This window comes from Geosmithia morbida, assembly GCF_012550715.1.
Source record: "Geosmithia morbida isolate 1262 chromosome Unknown scaffold_0, whole genome shotgun sequence".
Classification (NCBI taxonomy): domain Eukaryota; kingdom Fungi; phylum Ascomycota; class Sordariomycetes; order Hypocreales; family Bionectriaceae; genus Geosmithia; species Geosmithia morbida.
In genome coordinates this window covers 2,002,346-2,017,540 of record NW_023336187.1, presented here as the reverse complement: position 1 = coordinate 2,017,540, position 15,195 = coordinate 2,002,346, and the positions used below count along the sequence as shown (strand labels likewise).

At 63.3% G+C, this 15,195-nt stretch overlaps 2 protein-coding genes across 2 annotated transcripts in view; both read left to right on the top strand.

Moving 5' to 3' along the window:
* Nucleotides 1-67: 67 nt before the first annotated feature.
* GMORB2_0605 (dynein heavy chain 1, cytosolic) lies at nucleotides 68-13,315 on the top strand (the record flags this gene model as incomplete). The annotated part of the gene is made up of 1 exon (XM_035462590.1): nucleotides 68-13,315. The coding sequence occupies one exon, from the start codon at nucleotides 68-70 to the stop codon at nucleotides 13,313-13,315; it is 13,248 nt and encodes a 4,415-aa protein (XP_035325520.1).
* Nucleotides 13,316-14,990: 1,675 nt separating this feature from the next.
* The window catches only part of GMORB2_0604 (uncharacterized protein), a gene marked incomplete at both ends in the record, with an annotated part of 1,460 nt that continues 1,255 nt past the window's right edge, over nucleotides 14,991-15,195 (top strand). Inside the window, one exon of the mRNA XM_035462589.1 lies at nucleotides 14,991-15,153. Within this exon, the coding sequence (XP_035325519.1) occupies nucleotides 14,991-15,153 (163 nt within the window). The remainder of the gene's footprint in view (nucleotides 15,154-15,195) is intronic.

Here is a 15,195-nt window from a genome sequence, read left to right as displayed (position 1 = left end):
AGAAAGAACATGAGCCGATCGTCATAATTCAACAATACAAAACCTGCTCGACTCGATCATACCGATGATGGAGGTCTCGAGCTCCCTGGCTACCACGGCCGGGAACGGTGTCGACGTATCCCCTACGACGTCGGCACCACCCTTTCAGACCATAGAGCCCGAACGCGTCGTCGAACATCTCGTACAGGTGTGCAAGGTGGCCCTGGGATCTACGCAGGAGGAGCTGGAGGAGCAGGGGAACCTGCTGCACAGCAGCCGCTACGGCGAGACGGTAGCGCGGTGTACGCGGTTCGCCGCCGATGCCCAGAGCGTGCTGTATATCCAGAAGGATATCGCCGCTTCGTCGGCCGTGGAGAGCGGGACCGACACGGCCGTGCCCTCGTCTTTCCGCTACAGCCTCACCGCCGAACTCGCGTCGTCGCCCACGACCGTCGCCTCCCTCGTCCTCATCAAGGCTCCCCAGCCGCTCGACCCGACCCGGCCGCTCACGTCCCAGATCTTCATCACCAACCTCCCCGGCCCCGCGTCCCTGGCCGCCATCGTGGCCGACCAGGGCCCCTCGCTGTCGCCCTGGGAGGTGCTGCACTCGCAGGTCCACCACGCCCTCGTGCCCTACTTCGACGCCAACTCCAAGCCCCAGCAGGCCGCCAACGGGACCAGGGGCCGCGCCGACGTCGACTCCAAGACGGGCATCCCCGTCACCAAGAAGAGGCTCAACGACCTCGAGCTGAGCCTGCTGCACCTCCAGCAGAACGTCGACATACCCGAAATCTCCCTCACCTTCCACTCCGCCGTCCAGACCGTCCTCGACGATGCCGACGCCCACCACACCCGACCCTCGATCGACTCGATACCCCCCGAGCTCCTGCAGGACAGCACCTTCCTGAACAGGCTGCAGGCCAACGTCAACTCGTGGATCAAGTCCATCCAGGGCATCACCAAGATGACCAGGGACAGCGCCTCCTCCTCGGGCCAGAACCAGGAGTTCAACACGGCCAGCCAGGAGGTCAACTTCTGGCTGTCCATGGAGTCGGCCCTCGAGGGCGTCGAGGCCCAGCTCCGGAGCGAGGGCGTCCTGCTCACGCTCGACATCCTCAAGCACGCCAAGCGATTCCAGGCCACCGTCAGCTTCACCGCCGACACGGGCCTGAAGGAGGCCATGGAGAAGGTCCAGAAGTACAACCAGCTGATGCGCGACTTCCCCCTCGACGAGCTGCTCTCCGCCACCTCCCTCTCCAAGGTCCAGGACGCCATCCGCGAAATCTTCCAGCACCTCAACAAGAAGCTCAGGATCTGCCCCTACCCCATCCGGCGCGCCCTGCCCCTCGTCGAGTCCATCTCCGCCGACCTCGACGACGTGCTGCACCGCCTGCTCCCGGGGACCGAGCTCGTCAACCTCGACTACGACCAGTTCCGGACCGTCATGAGGACGAGCGAGGACATCTTCAAGACGTGGGAGGACTCCGTCAAGGAGTTCACCAACGTGGCCCGCGAGGTGACGCGGCGCCGCAACGAAAAGTTCATCCCCATCAAGATCAACAAGAAGCACTCGGAGCTCGAGTCGAGGATCCACTACGTCGGCACCTTCCGCGACAACCACGAGCAGCTGCAGCGCACCATCGTCAACGTCCTCGGCCCCAAGGCCACCCTCACCGGCATGACCGAGACCACGGGCGCCGACGGCGTCGTCATCGAGGAGATGGGCGACGTCGATGCCGTGCAGGAGGTCAACCAGGCCTGGGAGGCCCTCCAGAACGTCGACCTCCTCGACGTGACCGAGCAGGGCAAGGACCGCTTCTCCCTCGCCGAGAACCTGTACAACGAGCGCACCACCCGCGTCGAGAACTCCATCATCACCAGGCTGCGGGACCGCCTCGGAACCACCAAGACGGCCAACGAGATGTTCCGCGTCTTCTCCAAGTTCAACGCCCTCTTTGTGCGGCCCAAGATCCGCGGCGCCATCCAGGAGTACCAGAACCAGCTCATGGACCACGTCAAGCAGGCCATCAACGGCCTCCACGAGCGCTTCAAGCAGCAGTACGGCCACTCCGAGGCCCACGCCATGTCCCAGCTGCGCGACATCCCCCCGGTCTCGGGCGCCATCATCTGGGCCCGCCAGATCGAGCTCCAGCTGGACGGCTACATGAAGAAGGTCGAGGCCGTCCTCGGTCCCGACTGGTACCTGCATGCCGAGGGCAAGAAGCTCAAGGATGAGAGCGACCTGTTCCGCGACAAGCTCAAGACGGACAGGATCTTCGAGGCCTGGGCCGCCGACGTCACCCGCCGCAAGATCTCCATCTCCGGCCAGCTGTTCGACATCAACCGGGTCAGGTCCGCCGGCGGCATCCTCGAGCTCGCCGTCAACTTCGACCCGCAGATCATCACCCTGTTCAAGGAGACGCGCAACCTCACCTGGCAGGGCTACAGCGTGCCCCACTCCATCACCACCGTCTCCAAGGACGCCAAGCGCGTCTACCCCTACGCCGTGAGCCTGATGGAGAGCGTGAGGACCCTGGCCCAGACCGTACGCCAGGTCTCCGCCATGGGCGAGGAGGCCGTCCTGCTCCACGGCTACCGCAACGACGTCTACAAGCTCGTAGTGGAGGGCGTCCCGCTGCGGTGGGAGTCCTTCATCAACTCGCACGAGCTCTTCTACACCGACCAGAGGCAGGCCCGCCCCCTGCTGTCCGGGGCCACCGACTTCGGCCTCGCCAAGAACACCGAGAGCAAGCACGGCATGTTCATCCGCGGGTTCGCCTCGGCCGTCTCCGTCCTCCAGAGCAAGACGGTCTCCCTGGGCTACATCTACGCCACCGTCGAGCAGGCCCTCCGGGACCTCGGCACCTGCCCCTACGAGGTGGCCGCCTTCCGGTCGCACCTCGACACCGTCCAGGCCGCCGTCGACCAGCTGAACCTCGAGCGCTACGCCAACCTCGACTTCTGGGTCGGCGGTCTCAACGAGAGGATCCAGGAGGTCCTCCTCGGTCGTCTGCAGAGCGCCATATCCGCCTGGATCTCCGCCTTCGAGGACTCCTCCTCCTCCTCCTCCTCCTCCTCCTACACCTCCTCCTTCTCCGCCGCCGCCGCCGCCGCCGCCGCCACTACCATCACCACCACCACCACCACCACCACCACCACCGGTGGAGGTGCGGGCGAGGATGCCAGGAACGGCCCCGTGATGAAGCCCATCGTCCTCGAGCTGGCCATGCGAAACCAGGTCATCTACCTCGACCCGCCCGTGGAGCACGCCCGCGCCAGCTGGTTCCTGCACCTCCACGACTGGATCGGCGTGGTGTGCAACCTGCACAAGATCAGGGCCTCGCGCTACCAGATGAGCCTCAACACGAGCGCCATCGAGGAGCTGGGCTTCACCGAGCTGCCCAGCGAGTGCGCCGGCATGCTGCAGCGCGTCTACGTCTCGGTCGAGAGGAAGCTCGGCGAGATCGGCACCTACGTCGACGAGTGGCTGCAGTTCCAGTCCCTGTGGGACCTGCAGTCCGAGCAGGTCTACGACGCCCTGGGCGAGCAGCTGTCGAGGTGGCTCGAGCTGCTCCAGGACATCCGCAAGACGCGCAGCACCTTCGACACCCAGGACGACAGCCGGTCGTTTGGCCACATCACCATCGACTACGGCCAGGTCCAGGCCAAGGTGAACGACAAGTACGACCAGTGGCAGCGCGAGATCCTCATGCGCTTCGCCACCCGCCTCGGCAACCGCATGCGCGACGTCCACGCCGACATCGAGAAGTCCCGCAAGCACCTCGAGACCCAGAGCTCGGACGCCTCGTCCACCGCCCAGGCCGTCCACTTCATCACCGTCGTGCAGAGCTGCAAGCGCAGCGTCAAGGCCTGGGCCCCCGAGATCGACATGTTCCGCCAGGGGCAGTCGACCCTCGTCAGGCAGCGCTACCAGTTCCCCAACGACTGGCTGCACATCGAGCAGATCGACAGCCAGTGGGAGGCCCTCAAGGAGATACTCGAGAAGAAGTCGCGCATCGTCCAGGACCAGACCGACGCCCTGCGCGCCAAGATCGTCGCCGAGGACAGGCTCGTCACCGACCGCATCTCCGAGGTCATCGCCCAGTGGAACGAGGAGAAGCCGGTGTCGGGCACCATCCAGCCCGACGTCGCCTCGGCCACCCTCACGGCCTTCGAGAGCAAGATCTCCAAGCTCCAGGACGACTTCGACATGGTGGCCAGGGCCAAGGAGGCGCTCGACATCCCCGCCAGCTCCGAGACGTCGCTGGTCTCGACCCTCCAGGAGGTGCGCGACTTCCAGTCGGTGTGGTCCAACCTGGCCACCATCTGGTCCAGCCTCAACGAGACGCGCGACACGCTGTGGACGGCCGTGCAGCCGCGCAAGATCCGCGGCAAGATCGACGAGCTGCTCGCCGGCACCAGGGACATGCCGAGCCGCATGAGGCAGTACGCCGCCTTCGAGCACGTCCAGGGCATCCTGCGCAGCCTGCTCAAGGTCAACTCCACCCTGTCGGACCTCAAGTCGGACGCCATCCGCGAGCGCCACTGGCACAAGATCTACAAGCAGATCAGGCCGCAGACGCGCTTCTCGCCCAGCTCCATGACGCTCGGCGACGTCTGGGACCTCAACCTGGTGGCCACCGAGGCCGTCGTCCGGGACATCATCGCCCAGGCGCAGGGCGAGATGGCGCTCGAGGAGTTCCTCAAGCAGGTCCGCGAGACGTGGCAGAGCTACGCCCTCGAGATGGTCGGCTACCAGAACAAGCTCAAGCTGATCCGCGGCTGGGACGACCTGTTCGCCAAGTGCTCCGAGAACCTCAACTCGCTGCAGGCCATGAAGCACTCGCCCTACTACAAGGAGTTCGAGGAGGAGGCCGTCTCCTGGGAGGACAAGCTGAACCGCGTCCACGTCCTCTTCGACGTCTGGATCGACGTCCAGCGCCAGTGGGTCTACCTCGAGGGCGTCTTCACCGGCAACGCCGACATCAAGCACCTGCTGCCCATCGAGTCGGGCCGCTTCGCCAACATCAACAGCGAGTTCACGGCCGTCATGAAGAAGGCCGCCAAGTCGCCCTACGTCCTCGACGTGCTCAACATCGCCAACGTCCAGAAGTCGCTGGAGCGCCTCGCCGAGATGCTCAACAAGATCCAGAAGGCCCTGGGGGAGTATCTCGAGAAGGAGCGCGTGTCCTTCCCCCGCTTCTACTTCGTCGGCGACGAGGACCTGCTCGAGATGATCGGGAACAGCAACGACTCGCTCCGCATCGCCAAGCACTTCAAGAAGATGTTTGCCGGCCTGTCCGGCCTCGTCATGGACGAGGAGACGGTCATCTCCGGCTTCACCTCCAAGGAGGGCGAGGAGGTCAGGCTCAAGAAGGACATCTCCCTCGCCAAGGCGCCCCGCATCAACGACTGGCTCGCCCTGCTCGAGTCCGGCATGAAGTCGACGCTGGCCGACCTGCTCGTGGAGGCCTACGAGGAGTACATGCCCATGTTCGAGTCCGGCACCATCGGCCGCGACGGCCTGACCAGGTTCATGGACGCCTACCCCAGCCAGATCGTCGTGCTGGCCACCCAGGCCGCCTGGACGACGGCCGTCGAGAGGGCCCTCGAGGCCGGCGGCGGGGACCTGCCCACCCTGTTCGAGCGCGAGGTCCAGGTCCTGCGCGTCCTGGCCGACACGGTCCTGGGGGAGCTCGACGTGCTCCAGCGCAAGAAGGCCGAGCAGATCATCACCGAGTGCGTGCACCAGCGCGACACGATCGAGAAGCTCGTCGAGGCCGGCGCCGGGTCCCCGGACCACCACCTCTGGCAGCTGCAGATGCGCTACGTCTACACGCCCGCCGGCGACTCCCTCGACCGCCTGCACGTCGAGATGGCCAACGCCAGGCTCAACTACGGCTTCGAGTACCTCGGCGTGTCCGACCGCCTGGTCCGCACCCCGCTCACGGACCGCTGCTTCCTGACCCTGACGCAGGCCCTCTGCCAGCGCCTCGGCGGATCGCCCTACGGCCCCGCCGGCACGGGCAAGACGGAGTCCGTCAAGGCCCTGGGCACCCAGCTCGGCCGCTTCACCCTCGTCTTCTGCTGCGACGACACCTTTGACTTCCAAGCCATGGGCCGCATCTTCCTGGGCATCTGCCAGGTCGGCGCCTGGGGCTGCTTCGACGAGTTCAACCGCCTCGAGGAGAGGATCCTGTCGGCCGTGTCGCAGCAGATCCAGAACATCCAGCTCGGCCTCAAGCAGGCCACCGAGGAGCCGGGCGCCCAGATCGAGCTCGTCGGCCGCCAGCTCAGCGTCAGCGAGAACACGGGCATCTTCATCACCATGAACCCCGGATACGCCGGCCGCTCCAACCTGCCCGACAACCTGAAGAAGCTGTTCCGCAGCGTCGCCATGTCCAAGCCCGACAAGGAGCTCATCGCCGAGGTCATGCTCTACTCGCAGGGCTTCAACCAGGCCAAGAGCCTGTCCAAGCAGACGGTCCCCTTCTTCGACCACTGCTCGCGCCGGCTGTCCAAGCAGGCGCACTACGACTTCGGCCTGCGCGCGCTCAAGAGCGTCCTGGTCAGCTCCGGCGGCCTCAAGCGCGCCAGGCTCACCGCCGGCAACCTCGGCCCCGAGCAGGAGGTTGTCGAGCCCGAGATCATCGTCCAGAGCATCCGCGAGACCATCGCGCCCAAGCTCATCAAGCCGGACGTCGACGTCATGATGTCCATCGAGAAGGACTGCTTCCCCGGCGTCGAGTACGTGCCCGCCAACCTCGAGCGGCTCGAGGACGCCATCCGCTCCCTGGCCGCGGAGAGGCACTTCGTCGTCAACGAGCTGTGGATGACAAAGGTGCTCCAGCTCTACCAGATCCAGAAGATCCACCACGGCGTCATGATGGTGGGGCAGTCCGGCACCGGGAAGTCGGGCGCCTGGAGGCTGCTGCTCAGCGCCCTCCAGCAGGTCGAGAACGTCGAGGGCGTCTGCCACGTCATCGACTCCAAGGTCATGTCCAAGGAGGCCCTGTACGGGAGCCTGGACGCGACCACGCGCGAGTGGACCGACGGTCTCTTCACCAGCATCCTGCGCAAGATCGTCGACAACCTGCGCGGCGAGGACTCCAAGAGGCACTGGATCGTCTTTGACGGAGACGTCGACCCCGAGTGGGTCGAGAACCTCAACAGCGTCCTCGACGACAACAAGCTGCTCACCCTGCCCAACGGTGAGCGCCTCAACCTGCCGCCGAACGTGCGCATCATGTTCGAGGTCGAGACCCTCAAGTACGCCACCCTGGCCACCGTCAGCCGCTGCGGCATGGTCTGGTTCAGCGAGGACACGGTCACGTCCGACATGCTCGTCGCCAACTACCTCGAGGCCCTGCGCAAGGTGCCCTTCGAGGACCTCGACGAGGACAGCGTCGGCGCCGGCCAGAACCCCGCCAGGAACCTGGCCGTCCAGGGCCAGGTGGCCGACTTCCTGTCCGCGCACCTCACCGGCGGCAGCTTCACCTCCGAGGCTCTCCGCCGGGCCGAGGGCTACAGCCACATCATGGACTTCACCTCGGCCCGCGTCCTGACCACGCTCTTCTCCCTGCTCAACAAGGCCGTCAGGGACGTCATCGAGTACAACGCCCAGCATCCGGACTTCCACGTCGAGCCGGACCAGGTCGAGGCCTTCGTCTCCAAGAAGCTCCTGCTGGCCCTGGTCTGGGCCTTCACGGGCGACTGCCCTCTCGGCGACCGCAAGGCCTTTGGCGACGCCCTCTGCAGCCTGGCCAGCTTCGGCTCCCCGCCGCTCGACGGGAGCAGCTCGCTCATCGACTTCGACGTCACCCTGCCCCGCGCCGAGTGGTCCTCCTGGCAGACCCAGGTCCCCACCGTCGAGGTCAACACGCACTCCATCACGCAGACGGATGTGGTCATCCCCACGCTCGACACGGTCCGCCACGAGGACGTGCTGTACTCGTGGCTGGCCGAGCACAAGCCGCTCCTGCTCTGCGGCCCCCCCGGCTCGGGCAAGACGATGACGCTCTTCAGCGCCCTGCGCAAGCTGCCCAACATGGAGGTGGTCGGCCTCAACTTCTCCAGCGCCACGACCCCCGACCTCCTCATCAAGACGTTTGAGCAGTACTGCGAGTACAAGAAGACGCTCAACGGCGTCATGCTCTCCCCCACCCAGATCGGCCGCTGGCTCGTCGTCTTCTGCGACGAGATCAACCTGCCGGCCCCCGACAGGTACGGCACCCAGCGCGCCATCTCCTTCCTGCGCCAGCTGGTCGAGCACAACGGCTTCTGGAGGACGTCGGACAAGTCGTGGGTCACGCTCGACAGGATCCAGTTCGTGGGCGCCTGCAACCCGCCCACCGACGCCGGCCGCACGCCCCTCGGCGCCCGGTTCCTGCGCCACGCGCCCCTCATCATGGTCGACTACCCGGGCGAGTTGTCGCTCAACCAGATCTACGGCACCTTCAACTCGGCCGTGCTCAAGATCGTGCCCTCGCTGCGCGGCTACGCCGAGGCCCTCACCCGCGCCATGGTGCGCTTCTACCTCGAGTCGCAGCAGCGCTTCACGCCCCAGATCCAGCCGCACTACGTCTACAGCCCGCGCGAGCTGACGCGCTGGGTCCGCGGTGTCTACGAGGCCATCAAGCCGCTCGAGGCCCTGACCGTCGAGGGCCTCATCCGCATCTGGGCCCACGAGGCCCTCCGCCTCTTCCAGGACCGCCTCGTCGCCGAGGAGGAGCGCAGGTGGACCGAGGACGCCATCCGCCGCATCGCCCTGGAGCACTTCCCCACCATCGAGGAGGACAAGGCGCTCGGCGGCCCCATCCTCTTCTCCAACTGGCTGTCCAAGAACTACGTCCCCGTCGACCGCGAGCAGCTCCGGGACTTTGTCAAGGCGCGCCTCAAGACCTTCTGCGAGGAGGAGGTCGACGTGCCGCTCATCCTGTTCGACGACGTGCTCGACCACGTGCTCTGCATCGACCGCGTCTTCAGGCAGCCCCAGGGCCACCTGATCCTGATCGGCGTCAGCGGCAGCGGGAAGACGACGCTCTCGCGCTTCGTGGCCTGGATGAACGGCCTGCGCGTCTTCCAGATCAAGGTCCACGGCAAGTACTCGGCCGAGGACTTTGACGACGACCTGCGCGAGGTCCTCCGCCGATGCGGCTGCAAGGGCGAGAAGATCTGCTTCATCATGGACGAGTCCAACGTGCTCGACTCGGGCTTCCTGGAGCGCATGAACACGCTGCTCGCCAACGCCGAGGTGCCCGGCCTGTTCGAGGGCGACGACTACGCCGCCCTCATGACGGCCTGCAAGGAGGGCGCCCAGCGCCAGAACCTGCACCTCGACTCGCCCGAGGAGCTGTACAAGTGGTTCACGCAGCAGATCGTCAAGAACCTGCACGTCGTCTTCACCATGAACCCGCCCGAGGACGGCCTGGGCTCCAAGGCGGCGACGTCGCCCGCCCTGTTCAACCGCTGCGTGCTCAACTGGTTCGGCGACTGGTCCGACCAGGCCCTCTTCCAGGTCGGCCGCGAGCTGACCAACTCGATCGACCTGGACCGGCCGAGCTACCAGGCGCCCGACACCATCCCGGTGGCCTTCCGGGGGCTCCAGCTGCCGCCCACGCACCGCGAGGCCGTCGTCAACTCGATGGTGCACATCCACTACTCACTGCACCACTACAACAGGAAGCTGCTCAGGCAGCAGGGCAAGAAGACCTTCCTCACCCCGCGCCACTTCCTCGACTTCGTCAACCAGTACGTCAGGCTGTACAACGAGAAGCGCGAGGACCTCGAGGAGCAGCAGCGCCACCTCAACGTCGGCCTGGAGAAGCTCAGGGACACGGTCGACAAGGTGCGCGACCTGCGCGTCAGCCTGGCCGAGAAGAAGACGCAGCTCGAGCAGAAGGACGCCGAGGCCAACGAGAAGCTGCAGAAGATGGTGGCCGACCAGCGCGAGGCCGAGCAGCGGAAGAACACGTCGCTCGAGATCCAGGCCGCCCTGGAGATCCAGGAGGCCGAGGTGGCCTCCCGCAAGCAGGTGGTGCTCGAGGACCTGGCCAAGGCCGAGCCCGCCGTCGAGGAGGCCAAGGCCAGCGTCAGCAACATCAAGCGCCAGCACCTGACCGAGGTGCGGGCCATGAGCAGCCCGCCCTCGGGCGTCAAGCTGGCCATGGAGGCCGTCGTCACGCTCCTCCAGGGGCGCGGCATCCAGGACTGGAAGACGGTCCAGGGAGTCATCCGCAAGGACGACTTCATCGCCAACATCATCACCTTCGACAGCGCCAGCCGCATGACCAAGCCCCTGCGCGACCGCATGCGCAAGGAGTTCATCTCCAACTCCGAGTTCACCTTCGAGAAGGTCAACCGCGCCTCCAAGGCGTGCGGGCCCCTGGTGCAGTGGGTGACGGCCCAGGTCAACTACTCGGACATCCTGGACCGGGTGGGCCCCCTCAAGCAGGAGGTCGCCCAGCTCGAGGAGCAGGCGCTGCAGACCAAGGCCGACGCCAAGGCGGTCGAGAACAACATCAACGAGCTCGAGGCCAGCATCAACACGTACAAGACCGAGTACGCGGCCCTCATCAGCGAGACGCAGGCCATCAAGGCCGAGATGTCCAAGGTGCAGTTCAAGGTCGACCGCAGCGTCAGGCTGCTCGACAGCCTCTCGTCGGAGAGGGTGCGGTGGGAGGACAGCAGCAGGTCGTTCGAGACGCAGATCAGCACGCTCGTCGGCGACGTGCTCGCCGCCGCCGCCTTCCTCGCCTACAGCGGCCTGTACGACCAGACCTTCAGGAAGTCGATGGCCGAGGACTGGTTCCACCAGCTGCACCTGTCGGGCATCCAGTACAAGTCGCCCAACCCGGTGACCGAGTACCTCTCGACGGCGGACGAGCGGCTCGGCTGGCAGGAGAACGGGCTGCCGGTCGACGACCTGTGCACGGAGAACGCCATCATCCTCAACCGCTTCAACCGGTACCCGCTCATCATCGACCCGCCCGGGCGCACGCTCGAGTTCCTGCAGAAGGAGTGCAAGGACCGGCGCCTGACGGTCACGAGCTTCCTGGACGACACCTTCACCAAGCAGCTCGAGAGCTCGCTCCGGTTCGGCAACCCGATCCTCATCCAGGACGCCGAGTACCTCGACCCCGTGCTCAACCACGTGCTCAACAAGGAGTACCAGCGCACGGGCGGCCGCGTGCTCATCCAGCTCGGCAAGCAGGAGATCGACTTCTCGCCGTCCTTCAGGCTCTACCTGTCGACGAGGGACCCGTCGGCCACGTTCCCGCCCGACATCTGCAGCCGCACGACGCTGGTCAACTTCAGCGTGACGCAGAGCAGCCTGCAGACGCAGTCGCTCAACGACGTGCTCAAGTCGGAGAGGCCCGACGTGGACGAGAGGCGGTCGAACCTGATCAAGGTGCAGGGCGAGTTCAAGATCCACCTGCGGCAGCTGGAGAAGCGGCTGCTGCAGGCCCTGAACGAGTCGCGCGGCAACATCCTGGACGACGACAACGTCATCGAGACGCTCGAGACGCTCAAGAACGAGGCGGCCGAGATCTCGGCCAAGATGAGCAACACCGAGGGCGTCATGGCCGAGGTCGACCAGATCACGCAGCAGTACAGCGTCATCGCCCGGTCGTGCAGCGCCGCCTTCGCCGTGCTGGAGCAGCTGCACTTCCTCAACCACTTCTACCAGTTCTCGCTCCAGTACTTCGTCGACATCTTCCAGTCGGTGCTGCACGACAACAAGCGACTCGATGCCGAGACGGACCACGACGCGCGCCGCGACATCATCGTCAGGGACCTCTTCGTCAACACGTTCAAGAGGACGGCGCTGAGCCTGCTGCAGAAGGACCGCGTCACGCTGGGGATGCTGCTCGCCCAGGCGTCGCCGTACAAGATGGACAAGTCGCTCATCGACGCCATCCTCGACGGCAGGGCCGAGGGCAAGGACCTGTCCACCGACCCGTCGCTCAGGGACGAGGCGTTTGCCGAGGCCAGGAAGCTGCCGGTGCTGAGGGACAAGATCGACGCGGTGCCCTCGGCCGACTGGGACAGGTTCTTCGAGGAGGAGCTGGCGGAGAACGTGGTGCCGCAGATCTGGGAGGACTCGGCCGAGGGCAACGACAAGGCGCTCCTGTCGCTCCTGCTGGTCAAGATGTTCCGGCTGGACCGGTTCGTGCCGGCGGCGGAGCGGTTCGTGACGCAGGTGTTCGGGCCCGACGTGTTCGACATCGTCGACGACCTGAAGCAGACGACGGCGCAGGTGTCGGCGACGCTGCCCATCTCGCTCGTGTCCAGCCCCGGGTTCGACGCCAGCTACAAGGTGGAGAGCCTGGTGGAGAGGATGCGGATCCCGTGCGCCAACATCGCCATGGGCTCCAACGAGGGCGTGACGAGCGCGGACAAGGCCATCAGCAACGCGGCACAGTCCGGGTCGTGGGTCCTGGTCAAGAACGTGCACCTGGCGCCGACGTGGCTGCAGAGCCTGGAGAAGCGCATGGAGGCGCTCAACCCGCACGCCGACTTCCGCCTCTTCCTGTCGATGGAGTCGAGCCCGAAGATCCCGGTCAACCTGCTGCGGGCGTCGCGCGTGCTCATGTACGAGCAGCCGGCGGGCGTGAGGGCCAACATGAAGGACTCGATGTCGTCCCTGTCGACCAGGGCGTCCAAGAGCCCGGTGGAGCGCACCAGGCTGTACCTGCTCATCTCGTTCCTGCACGCTGTCGTGCAGGAGAGGTTGAGGTATGCGCCCAACCTCGGATGGAAGGGGTTCTGGGAGTTTAACGACAGTGATGTAAGTCTACGATTCACCTGGGTCACATGTGGTGTTTTTTTTTTCCAGCGAACAATGAAGAAGAAGAAGAAGAAGAAGACTGACGTTGAACAGTACGAATGCTCGGCATTCGTCGTCGATACATGGCTAGACGGCGTGGCGGGCAACAGGACCAACATTGCGCCGCAGAACATCCCGTGGGACATGATCCGGTACCTGGTGACGGAGACGTACGGAGGCAAGATTGACGACGAGGGCGACTTCAAGCTGCTCCGCAGCCTGGTGCACCAGTTCCTGACGCCGGACGCCTACGACGTAGACCACAAGCTGGTGGAGGGCTCGGCCGACGGCGGCGCCGAGGGACTGCTCGTCCCGTCGGGCACGAGCCTCAGGGACTTCACCGATTGGATCCACAAGCTGCCGGAGCGCGAGCCGCCCACGTACCTCGGGCTGCCGGCCAATGCGGAGAAGCTGCTGCTCGTCGGGCTGGGACGCAGCCTCATGGACAATCTCGGCAAGGTTATCGAGTTGCTGGATGAAGGCGAACAGTTGGCTACGGATGCTTGATTTCTTCTCCTTCCTTCTAGTCCCATCTCTTCTCCTGCCATTCTCCTCTTTCCCTCTTTCTTCTTCCTTCTTAGATGCCAATCGTTTCGCGGTTTAGATTGTTTGGTGGTTTGATGGATGCTCCGTACGGACGACGTCTCTTTTTTTTCTCCTCTTCTGTTCTTCTTGTTTTGTTCTTGTCTATTCTTGTTTACAATCCACCTTGCTTCTTCTCATTCTTCTCCTGATTCTTCTTCCCAGGCCCCCCTCACGTACAAGTCAACGAGAGCGTGTTGCGAGCGGGGCGATGATGTTTCCCAGTAGCCGGATATGCTTACGGCTGGCATTCTTCACATACAGAATTGGTAGCGAAGAATGTAGTAGAAGTGCGAGCGAGGCGAGGGGGAACCCACGGCAGGGCTGCAGGAAGCAGATTCATCTCCTGGTTCTTCTCTATATACTATGAGCAGATGTCGTTTCTACCAGGAGCGAGCGAAGTGAGGACAACCCCCGGTAGGGCCGCCGGAGGCATATTGAGCTTGGAAGGAATCGACGACGCGTATATCAACTAGCATCGTCAGATGAGATGAATACCTGGACGACCTAGATGACTCGAGGCCACGTGATGGGATGGGAAGACGAGCAGAAGTTTTTTTGTGTTTTTTTGTGTTTTTTTTATTTATTTTTGATTTTTGATTTGTTTTCATGCGTCTTCGTCTGTTGTTCTCTGCATCTGATGATGAAGGCGAAGACAGGTCAGAGATTGGTGTGAGATGATGACTGTCAGACATTATATCGTCTCACCGCATCAGGAACGGGTTAGACTCGAAGGAAGAGTGAGAGGAGAGAGAGTCACGAGAAGAGTAGATGGAAATTAAAGGGAAGAGGGGACGATTCGAAGCCAAGAATGAGAAAGTTTCAAGCCAAAATAAAAATTAAGATTAAATTTTCTTAAATTTTTTTTTTAAAAAAAAAAAAGCCGCATAAGACGACATACAAAAGAAAGAGGAGAGAGAGAGAGAGATAGAAGAAGAAGAAGAAAAGGCCAATGATGTTTATTATATGACGATGAGAAGATTTAAGAATAATAATAAGAATAATGATAAGAATAATGACGATGAGAATATTAAATTGTAATTAGGGAAGAATGAAAATAGCCGCCGAGCTCAAGTCTCAGTCTCACTCTGCCCCAGAAAATCCGAGGTCCCACCCACACTCTGCAGAGACAGACTTGCGTCCCAAAAAGCCGATAGCCCGACCGGGGGAGATTGAGAGAACAAACATTGGGACATGACATGTACGAAGAAGTATCACTCGTAGTATCATTTCATCTGCGTCACCACTCGGAGGCCACCAATCCATCCAACGACAACGACAACGACAACGACAACGGCAACGACAACGGCAACGACAACTGTTCGCCTCGAGAGGAATCAAAAACTACAGGGTCCTCCTCTCGAGGGTTCGGGGAGCTCTGCGCAGCAAGTTCAGACACTCGTTGAGAGTACTGTTACTCTGTTTTTTTTGTTCTGTTTTTTTTCTACCTCTCTGCTGTCTGCCATCATCACCTTGCGCGCGCGCGGCATCTTCGGCCGACTGACGGACGGTTTCGGACAAGGAAGCGGAAGAGGAGGAAGAGGAGGAGGAGGAGGGAGGAGGAGGAGGAGGAGGAGGAGGAGGAGAGAGGACAGAGAGCATGTCTCCTCCATCACCGTCACAACCTCCGAGATCACGGGGGACGCAGGGGACACATTCGAGCCTGTCCGGCGAAGCATCGTCGGTCAACATCGCGGCGGGGACGACGTCACAGGGCACCACCACCAGCCGAAGTCGACTACGACCACCACGAACATTACCGCGTACGTCTTCTCTCTCCATCTCTTTCTTCTTCTCCTTCTTCT